General features: G+C 39.9%; 1 protein-coding gene across 2 annotated transcripts in view; it reads right to left on the minus strand.

Moving 5' to 3' along the window:
* Positions 1 to 9,781, minus strand: part of pdlim2 (PDZ and LIM domain 2 (mystique)) — a 33,071-nt gene extending 23,290 nt beyond the window's left edge. The window contains exons 1-3 of one of the 2 annotated variants that reach the window (XM_039621192.1): positions 9,385 to 9,781; positions 2,597 to 2,725; positions 626 to 777 (exon numbers count right to left, since the gene is read on the minus strand). In XM_039621192.1, coding sequence (XP_039477126.1) covers positions 626 to 777; positions 2,597 to 2,689 — 245 coding nt within the window. In that variant the 5' untranslated portion in view covers positions 2,690 to 2,725; positions 9,385 to 9,781. The remainder of the gene's footprint in view (positions 1 to 625; positions 778 to 2,596; positions 2,726 to 9,384) is intronic. The other variant, XM_031726987.2, reaches the window with a different exon arrangement.
* Between the last annotated feature and the right edge of the window lie 1,707 nt (positions 9,782 to 11,488).

An 11,488-nucleotide genomic window follows, 5' to 3' on the forward strand; every position in this document is an offset into this window, starting at 1 on the left:
TAGGACATCCAGAAAGGAAGTATGTGGTGCAAGAGAGTGTGTGTGTGTGTGTGTGTGTGTGTGTGTGTGTGTGTGTGTGTGTGTGTGTGTGTGTGTGTGTGTGTGTGTGTGTGTGTGTGTGTGTGTGTGTGTGTAATAACAGAGATTAAAAAGTTAAAAAGAAAATATGATCGGAAGGTAGCTGTGACAACAAATAATACTTTAGGGAGGATCTTTAATCAAGCCAAGAGCAAATCCGACTGAAGGGAAAGGTTTTTCTTAGTTCCCAACTCCCATCATCCAAACAAGGAGAATCTCAAAGTAAGGTTTATTAAGAAGGACCAGGGAAGGGAGTAGAGTGGCTCTCATACATGCTGGCATTTCCCCTGATTATAATCACTTGTTTTGTTTGTACAGTGCTTAAAAACGGTGTAAAGAAAGATGGAAGCTAGGGAGAATGTGGTCTTGGCACAAACAGAGAAAATTAGAGACGTGAAAGATACTGTATGTGGGACTGTGCAGGCTGCATGTTGTTGCATTGCATGGTACTGTATTTGTTTAGTTTATGTTTATGTTTCACAAAAACAAAAAAAATGACATTGTAGCTCAAATTTTAGTCCTACTTCAGATCTGTGTGTCAGCATACCTCTCCACCACCAGCTGCAGAGAGGTCTTGGAGTTCTTGATCTTGGTCTGGGCCTCTGCATTCAGCATATCAGCCGTGTTTTCTCCATTGATCTCCAAAATAATGTCACCAGCTTGCAGGGCTGCCTGCTCTGCCTTGCCGCCCTCATTGACCTGTTGAACAAAGGCATGAGTTCCAGTTAAGTCCTAGCCCAAGGTCTTAAAAACAACACTTTTTCAAAGCTATCTAACAAGCATAGACACCTCTGACTTATCCCATGAGTGTGTGTATACCCTGACATCGACTGACCTCCAGCACAACAAATGAGTAAATGAGAAAAGACACTGAAGAGTCATTTCATACTTTGTTGCACAATTAACCCAAATGTCTACCCCTAAAAGTCAGCCCTCGGTAAATGCCGACAAACACCGCAGGATTTCCCAACAGTGGTCACAAGCAGATGAATTCATGACACCCTTGGGGAGAAGTCATTAGTGTGACTGTACTCGATGGGCTGACTGCTCTGACCTTTGCAACCAGCCTCTCCACGTGTCAGAGTCAGTACCATACCCCCACATCAGAGGGAATTCCACACTAATGGGCCAAAATATAAGGTCCAAACGACCACGCTCAGCTTGGTCCCTGTGACCCAGCACACAGGCATACTAAATCTGAAGCTTAAACTTTAGTGGAAAGTATGTCATTTGCCACAAACTGTGTTGCCTCACAATTAAAAACAGAGAGAGGCAATAAAACAAAGAATGCAAAGCAAAATGAATAAAGAGCCTATCACTCTCTGCTGCCTCTTTAGAGGCAAATGTATGTGGAGTAAATGCCAGTCACAGGCCATTTGCCCATTTAGCCAAGCAGAGGTACCATGTCTGTGGGCCAACTTGAGAGGCAATTAAGGGTTGCTGTGGTGACCCACAGTTTTGCATGCCTTCTCTGATCAGGACATGCCTGGTTTCACATAAACTAAGATCAGCTGGGGGATCTTTTCGCAAATCTGTGCTCAAGAAAAACAAGGGCACGTTATCTTTCAGGCCAACAGAAATAAAAAGAGTGCATCCGTGGTATTTCTGTGCACAAGCCACTACAGAGGGTTAAACCTACATCTCTGTTTGGGGATTTGGGACTAACTGTTTCACACACACTTTACAAACCAATTTCAGCAATTAAGTTGTTGTTTGAGAAGGAATTCTTGTCACTTCACAGGATACGTTTGATATTTGAGAGAAGTAAACACTCTGGTGTTGTTTACTGGATGCAGTAACAAAATCAGACCCATTATTCATGAGAAGACTAGTTTTTCTAGCATGAGCTGTTGAGTGGGGCCAAACAAAGTGTGTTTGAAGTTTAAGGAGCTTAAAACTCCAGCTGTTTGAAGCATGGATGCCTCTTCATGGCGCTGCCATAATTTATCCTTTATGGTCTGTGGGGAGGCTCAGTGAACAGGCCAAAAAAAAAAAAAAAAAAATGCACACTGAGATGGTGATATAGCACCAGGATGTGCGGGTGAACAGGGTGTCTCTGGCATGTAGTTAGTCTGAGCAAGTTTCCTGGATGTGTTTACTGCAGAATGTCTGCTTACAGTAGTAATGTTTCCACTTCTTCTACTTCATCCAACTGGGAAAATATTGTCAGTAAAAATAAAACACACACGCTAAAGTGCACAGACTCACAGTGCAATCCATATTCTCACACATTTACACTTTGCTGTAACTCAGGAACCTCTCACCTCCCACCTCAGCTTCCATTTCTACTGTAATCAGCGATTTCCTTCTAATGCAATCTACTTCCATTCTATTCTAATGGATTCAGTTGTCAAGGAAATAGGTATGCTGTTGCAGCGTACATAAACAAAGACAAGAAAAGAGGCGTAGCAAGTAGGAAGTTGACTGCATGACATGGCATTCCAGTCTGTGTTTTGACAAAAACATGGTTGTATAAGGTGTGACAGGATTCAGCATCAGAACTGCTGTCAACGAATACCTTTGATACAGTTATAGCCTTCTTGAAATCTCGTCCGCCATGTATTCTGAAGCCCCATGGTGAAGGGCCAATCAGGTTCACTGTTAGTGCCATGGCGAGATTGGATCTTTTTTCACTCTTGTCCAAATTCTGGGAAAAAAAACAACAAATAAAAGAAACAACATCAGGTATAAGAAATGTCAGACCTAAACATGTGCATGCCTTAATGATCTCAAAAAGTCACATGCCTGAGATAGGTTCAAAATACAATCAACACGAGAGGATAGCGATCATTTGCACAAGATGGCCTTTATCTCCAGCACAGCTTCTTCCACTGGCCTAAGTCCTCTCTGACATAGATTATCCAACCACATCAAATAAGAATGGAAAGAATCTGAAACCAAATTCACATGACCAACATTTCTAAAGCGTTTGTTGAGTTAAACAGTTTCATTAAATCCAAGTGCTCTTTGAAGACTAAGGAAACACAATGTACAGTGCAATGTGCTAAGAGTTCATAGTTTACTGTTACTGAGTACTTTCTAGAGTACAGTATGATTTCATATTTAGTATGGGTGCCCTTTAAGGCCTGTATGAGAACACTAATAATAATATTTTTTATATATATATATATATATATATATATATATATATATATATATATATATGTTCTTGTATAACAGACTGTAATGCAGAAGTAATTTTGGTTTTGTGATATTATATATTCAAACAAAAGAAACCCATTAGCATGATTAAATACTGTCTGCTGAAACTAAGAACATCTTTAAAAAATGCTTTTACTACTTTACTTTTCCCATAAACACGTTTTTAAGCATCGGAATTCTCATTGTATCTCTGTGTACTTTGACACAAAGACACAAGATGATAACAGCAAAGTATTAAAGGGTAACTAATAGCAACTATTGGTTATTGCAGGTAAAACCAACAGTTTTTATATGTGAATATGTATCTCAAGGGGTAGATTCCACTAGTGTAATTAAAAGCTAGCACTAACTAATCATCAGTTACACAACTTCTGAAATATTCATGAGCATAAACCCAGAATACCTTTTAAAGCATTAAAATACTTGTGCTGATGTTACTGGTAAGACGTGATTCACCTGCAAGTTTTCTCAGGCTCTGCTAATGGACTGAAGCCTGTCTGTAGTATGACTTCATCTGGAGACAAAGAGCTCTGCAGTGTGATAATGTGATGAAAAGATAAGCCCGCACAGTCATATACGCATCAACACCTGCACTGCTAAAACACACACACAGCTGCAGCTTCTCATTGAAACTCATCTCACAGAGAAAAAGTGATGAAGACATTAGCGCAACAAGTAATATATAGTTCTACACGCAGCTCATGACATAAGCTATTTTAAGTATAGACCGCTGCTATCGAGCAGAAAAAATAAACACCAAGGAGCATCTCTTTTCTATTCTCTGCTACTCAACTCATAACACAAGGCTCAGTCTAAGAGAAAGCTTCTGGAAATAAACACAGAAATTACACTTTATTGTTGACTGACATTTTTCTATAATAACATTATGGATGTTTTTATGACAACTCTTTAACCACAGTAATTCTTTTCAGTGACAGAGTGTGAAGCATGCTGATCTGCACAGTCTTCAGCACCTCTTATTGCACACTGTGACTGTATCAGCAAATCTTCTGATTAGGTCTAAAAAAAGACAGATATGAGCCAACTATAGTACATTATACACTGTACACTGACGTACACTTTCCAACTACATCAATTGTCATCTTGTGCAATGTTACTCAAGGTCCCCATAAAAAGAAGTAAACAAATACTGCTAGTGATTGCATAATGCACTTATCACAGATTGTGAAAATATGAGGAACATGCAGGACAAGGAGAAATCATAGACCGAGTAAAGTGGATCTAGGACAGCAGCCATGCTACTCCCCTGAATCCCTCCAAACACTGGCCCACTTCATGGTCCGCACATTCCACAAGAGTTTGGAACAAGCAATGCAGACCCAGTTACTCATTAACAGTCTGGGCCAATTAGCGGGGTTATTGGGCTCACCATCATTAGTGTCTCTTAATTGCTGTGGCCAGAAATAAGTGAAGTAGTGATAATGACAGAGAGCTGCTGTCCAAAACTTTCCCAGCCTCCGGGGGTGTCAATTAGTTCCATAAGCTTCTACAGCTACTCCTATAGAGAGGTCCGAGAAACCTGCTAATTCTCTGTGTAAACATTCACTGTTTGCATCATAAAAATGCTTGTGGTGGAAAGGGAAAGTATGGTGAAAGTCTGGGGGCAGCGGAGATGGACGACAACACATTGTGGTGGTGAAGATAAGTGGCATGCTCGTCATGTGCTGCGTTTAATTGGTCACTGATGAGCTTTAAAGAGGCTGTGTTGCTGAACACAGTTTAATGAAATGTCTCTAGTCCATGAAATTACTGCTGGGAAGGTGCCAGCACACATAAAGGTAAGTTCTCTTCTGGTGACATCTCACTGCTATTGCTGCCAGGCCAGTTTTTGCAGCACAATTCAATACGCCCAACACAATGAGAAGAATTCTAGTTATGAAGCTATTTCTATAGCTTGAGGTTCAGCACCTGCCACACAGAGCTGGAAGTGTGCATGAGAATAGAAAGCGATCCCTCTCACCTCCAATTAATACAATAGACGGGTTTACAACTTAACTGTGTACAGCCTGTCGCTACAACAAGCAGTGAGACTGAGTGAGATTACTAGAGGCTACATAATTTTCGGAACAAACTCAAACTGCATAGCATACGCCCAGCAAGAATTATCGTATTCCAGGATAACACTACTGTATCAAACGTCACAGTCAATGAGACACGTTGCTAAAAATTGTGTTTTCAGAAGGGCTTCATTTCACCTCTGTAAAACCTTAGAGGCTATAGAAACCTGTGGTGTGTGATACTGGAAGCAGAGATAACACAGTATTATGGAATTACAGTGCAGATAACTAACAAGTATCTGGTAATTGCAGGCGACACAATCAGATTTTTTTTCCTCTAATGTAAACTTGATGTAAAGTGTGCTGTAAGAGAGGAAGGCCTCATGGGTCGCCACTTCAAAGTCTGCAAGAATACAACTAATTTTCATTCTAACAGCGGATTAGTTTCATGAAATTACTGGCCATTTATACCAATTTGTCTATTAGCATTATGGACTCCATATGGCTGTGTGACGAGTTAACCACACAGGATCATCGAGTGGACCAGGGGTATTCAGAGCAGTCGAAAATGTTACAGCAATGTTACAAGTTCATCACGGCTTTTTTGTTAAACAGGTGTTTGACAAATTGATGTCTGTTACTGGTGGGATTCTGTCCCACTCGTATATAACAAGCATAGTCATCAACATAAACTACAACCCAAAGTTTTATTAATCATATTCTGTCACTGCAAACAGGTAGCAACACAAAGTAATGTCCATATCCTGCTGAATGCTTCACATTCCTTTTCCTTTTCCCTCAAATTAACAAACCACATGGTGTGGTCACATATTTCTTTCTGCCTCACATTCCTGAATGCAGCCGTCATCGTTTCTGCTACTTTTTTTAGCCTTAAATGATTTGTTCAATAAAGAATAAAGAAATACATTAAAGTTTGTCTAACAACTGCTACTAAACATTGCTGCACTATCCAGCAATAAACCAGACATGTTGAGGTTTTACATTGTTGTTTAAGACAAAACAAGAAAACTGGCTATCATCAGGTAGCACTTTAGGAAATTGATGTGATGATTTATATGCTAAAGGCTTCTGGGTACTTGCCATCTCTATGAGTGGTGCTCTCTACAGGCAAAAACAGTTACAAGCAGTACAAAGGGGCAGATTAGGCCTTTCATAATGTCAGAGTCAAGATTCATTGGCTGTACCTGTAGAATGCCTTCAGGGCTTAATGTAAAGTAGTTTTAAAATGTATCATTTGTATAAAACATTTCTGATATTACTAATAGATGCTGCTGCTTTTTACATTATAAAAATAAAATATTAGTTACTGTATGGCATACATCATGAAACTAACCTATTACACATAGCTTATGTTTGCCACACTGAGCTTATGTTCTGAGAGCAAAGTCTTGCAGGATTGCAGCTGTCTTTATCAGTGTCTGACGATAAATCAGACACATGCAGGTTTCAGTTTAAAGACGATAACACCAACTGATATGCAGTCTATTTAGTAAGCAACAAGTAGCTATGGGCAGTTAGGCTGAATGAAACCTGCTGACACAGGCCTGAAACTGTGTAACTTAGTGTGGTATTACAATGACTCATCAAGGGTGAGTCATTAACTTTGATCACCATTTTGACACTGGCATGGGAACCAGTAGTCATATTTACAGATGCATTCATATTCATTAAATCAAAGCAGACAGAGCAAACTGAACACCAAAACAGGAAACCATTACCATCATTTTGCATAACAAAGCTTTGAACTAACACCTCATTTATTTCAAGGAATGAATATTTTGGAAAAGCAAGTTGTTACCATATGTACAGCACTGGAAATCGAATATTCATGTAAACTATATGGAATTAGGTGATCCAAGTTAAAAGCCCTGTACAGTCAAATGTCTGGCAGCCAAAACTGACCATCTACTTTGGCTCTATAACTTTCTTTTATCACTGGAGTGCTTAAGTGAGCTGCGCCAAAATGCACTGCACCGAAATGAACAATGGCTGATGAACATAGCAGACGCACACATTCAACTGAAAGCTCTTTAATGTGAAGGAACGCACTCTTTTAAAAGAACTACTGTGGCTTCAGGGAAATATTCCTGGTATGAATCACACAGTTTTCAAGATTCTCACAGGTCGCCGTGCACCAATGTGACCTTTCCACAATCTCATGTCAGCGATGCAGTCTGCAACCTGTGTGTCAAAGTACACTGACAGGTTGGCACCTACCTGGACACACACACCCACTGAATAAAAAGGAAAAGAATGCAATGACAAGCCTCTCCCTCCAATAAGCCGAAAGTAGTAACATTCAGCACATTCTCCACATCACACCCATCTGTTCAGATATACAGCAGCAATCACTAAGGAGATGAAGAGAATATCAAACAATAACATGTGATGTCAAATGGGGTGTTGGTTGGTGAATTTCTGCATTGTTGCATATGGGTACTGTGTGTCACCAAAATAGTTGTGGACTGAAACACACCTGAAAAATGCCTTACTCCCTTTTCAATAAGAAAACTTTCAAGGGTGGATGATGCTAGTGGATTTGATCTCGCATTATTATGGTCTTAAAAGTGTTGCTTAATGCAATGTAGTTACTAATAACATCCACCACTTACTGAAGTGCAGTCATTACTTTGTGGCAGCACTGATACAGCTGACAGAATTGAAACGAATACTGTGGCACTGGCTGTACTTATGCCTTTTAGTTATTGCTCTCTGCATTTTTACATTTTCACTTGCAGATTTTCAGCAATCAAATGGGTTCACCACATCCTTTGCTTTCACCTTCTGGCTCCTCACAAGATGCACACCAACAACTGTGGTGCTCTTTGCATGCCAAAGACACCGAGGCAACTGAGAACCTTTGAGAAAGCTGAACATCCTGTGGCTCATAAATCTTGGTGTAAAGTGAAATAAATAACAGTCTAAACCACCACTCTGGCTCTGGCTCAGTTAAAACTGAAAAACAAACTTCTGCAACAAAAAAACCCACACTTATCTTTCAGACCAAACAGATAAAAACAACTTCCTGCATGCATGTTCATTTGAGCAGAACAAAAATCAAAGTTACAGCAAGGCAAGAGGACTAAAAATTAGAAAATAGGCGAAAAAACCCCCCAAAACGTTAATTCGGCTCAGTTAAAACCTCAGTGCGATCGTAAAAACAAACAACATATCTTTCCGAGTTAGAAGTAATGACCTGGCCCTCTTCTGTGTGTTTTCTTAAAAAGCTGCTGCTATGGTACAAAATTACAGTGGACCGTTTCTGGGTTTCTGGATGGCTTTATCCTGTCAGAGAGTTCTCTCAAATAAAGCAAAACCATCGGGAAACAAACAGTGAGAGGAAAAGTATAAAGAGCAGGCACATGAAAGGCAAGCAGACACAATCAGAGAGGTTAAAGTATACAGACAGCAGGCAATGGAGATTTGAAAACACGATTGTTTCACTGTGACTGTTCTGGATTGCACTCCTCAGCAGTTTCACCCTCTCATCCGCTCACACAGCCAGGTCATTTTAAAACCACTTTAAGTGAAGTGAGAGGGAAGATAATAGCATCAGCAGCCGGCTAATGTGACATAAATACTGACTTAGAGCTTCCTGAGGTTGCACCTGGTACAGCCTCTCCACAAATCAGCATGACTGCTTAATGTGCGAAAAAGAAAAAAAGAAAAGAAAAATCTGCTTCTCTGAATTTAGGAGGGATGGAAAGTCTACAGTAGGTGCTGGAAACACGCACACTGGCTTTAGGCTCACCTATTGTGTTAGACTGCCGCTTTCCACTCGGATCATCATGCATCATTACTTACAACAGCTCACACATTGGTACCGTGCACTTTTAACTTTAATATACTTTTGCATATAAACCTGGCTGTGTGTTGCTTTACCTCATATTTTCTAAGATTTCCATACAACAGATACCTAATGACAAATTTAAACTCATAATGAGTCACGTTTTATAAATCAAACACTGCAACAGAGGAGGAAAAACTGCCCCCCCCCTCCAAAAAATAGGAGTATTGAGAGTCACAATTAAGCTGCGTGAATGAAATTAATTAGCTACAAGTCTTTAGAGCCGTTTAAACCGTTCAGGTCGCTGTAGCCACTTACCAAGCTGAATGTAGTGGGCTTTGGTTCTTTTCCCACCTGTTTGAAAATAAAAAATAAATTGAAAAAAAAAAATACCAAGACAGGTCACAGCTCACTCCGGTCACCAAATCGCAAACATGAAACAGAAAAGCTCCACTGCTACTCCCGCCGAGTCTGTGTCTCTGGAGTTTTGAGTCAGATGAGAGGATGGCACGCGTGAACACCACTTGTGACGACGCGCGTAGTTGTAACAGTGATGGTATGAGCCATGTGCCGTTCCCAAAATAAAAACGATGACATGGTTACCGGCCCAGGGCGTGTCGCATCAGGGAGGAGCAGGCGAAAGGAGAGCAGGGGAGTGTACCGCAATGATAATTGAATCATTTGTTTTAAAAAAAAAAAAAACGAAACAAAACAGGGTGGTTGCGCTGTGTGTTCACGCGCCACCTGCTGACGGAGCAGAGCACAACGGCACGCGCCCCCGCTCGAAGAAGGTAATTGAGTGTCATGGATTTCACCTGAGACTGAACAGGTCGCTCGTTCACGTTAGTGGTGAGTCTGTCGCTTCAGTTAAACTTAGAATCACAAGCAGCTTCTTTGGACTGCTTAAATGTTGAGGGACACGCTGTGCAGTCGCGAGCCATCCTTTTTTCCTAATACGTTGTTTCCAAGGAGCCAGACTTTGAGTAGTTCTCCAGGCTTTCTGAGAGTTTTTCAATTTTTTTATTGGACATTGGGTTGTCCAATGACACTCAAAGAATGTTTTTTTTTTTTTTTTTTTTAAATTTCCTTATCTAAGGCACTTAAAACTGACCTATGATTTACTCAAGGATTAAAAAAAAAATCCCACCTACCTTAAGGGATGAGTGTTACGTTTTTCACATAACAAAGCAAAGAACAGGTTTAAACTGTATCTTTTACTTTACTGGCAACTTGTTGCAATAACACATCATTCCCATTTCTTTACCCGAATCTTTGAAAACTGCCAAACATAACACAGTTTGACAGGCATAAAGCTGCATTTTTGCACTAATAGGTCAATTCCGAAAGGGCTATTAGCCAAAAACCTAACAAATCTGAGCATGGTGTGCAATGTCCTTAATAAAATATGAGGAAGCTGGACAGGTGGCAGCCTAAAAAAAAAAACTACAGCAGATGAACAGTATCTGAAAGTCATGTCTTTAGAAATAAGGAAAAAATCAAGTGAAGATCTGACACGGTGAGATGTATTTGGCACTTCAGTTGATCCATCTGCTGTTCACTGAAGACTCAGCAGAAATGGTGTCAGTGGATGGGTGGCTGTCAAGAAGCTATTCTTAAAGGAAACAGGAGAAAAAAAAACTGGACTGGACTGAAAATTATTTGCAACAGGTGTTATGGAGTTATGAATCCAAATTCGAAGTTTATGGTTCTACGGCCATCTGTAAAACATAGTGGAGGCTCTGTCATAGTTTGTGACTGCATTCCAGCCAGTTGTGTTGGAGATCTTGTTAAAATTAATAGAATGATGTATTTCGACAGATTTTGATCCACCATGTAATACCATTTGGAAAGCGTCTGATTGGGAGCAGCTTCATGTTTTAGCATGACATTGATGCCAAACACACTGTCATTGCAGTGAACCTATTTCAGATTTTCCTAGCAAAATATAAAGAAATGAGGGCTGGCTCAAGACTTTTGCACAAAACCTTATGGTACCAACAAAGAACTACTGTACCCAGTCTACAACTCAGACATCGTTAAAAAGGATACAATATTTTTTGACAAACACAATTCAAACATACCTGCAGAAATATAGCAGGTGAAACACAAGAGAAACAAAACAACTACCACTCAATTTGTCAGTAGACTATCATTCCATTTATTTAGCTTATTTAGTGAATTTAATGTCTAATATCTGTGCATTTCAGTTAAATGTGGGCTAGTTCACTTCCTGCTGCACATATGGAGAAGGATAACCATCTATGTGTTTATGTTATTGTGAAATCTTCTCTCACTGGTGCATTAAAATCTGCATAAACATTTAAACACAGTCCCTGTTACCTTATATATAATCTAGTTTAGCTATTCTAATATCTAACAACATTACTGTTCCCAAAAAAATTAACACATAAACACAAGCTTC

The sequence above is a fragment of the Oreochromis aureus genome, linkage group 12, assembly GCF_013358895.1.
Source record: "Oreochromis aureus strain Israel breed Guangdong linkage group 12, ZZ_aureus, whole genome shotgun sequence".
In the NCBI taxonomy this organism is placed as follows: domain Eukaryota; kingdom Metazoa; phylum Chordata; class Actinopteri; order Cichliformes; family Cichlidae; genus Oreochromis; species Oreochromis aureus.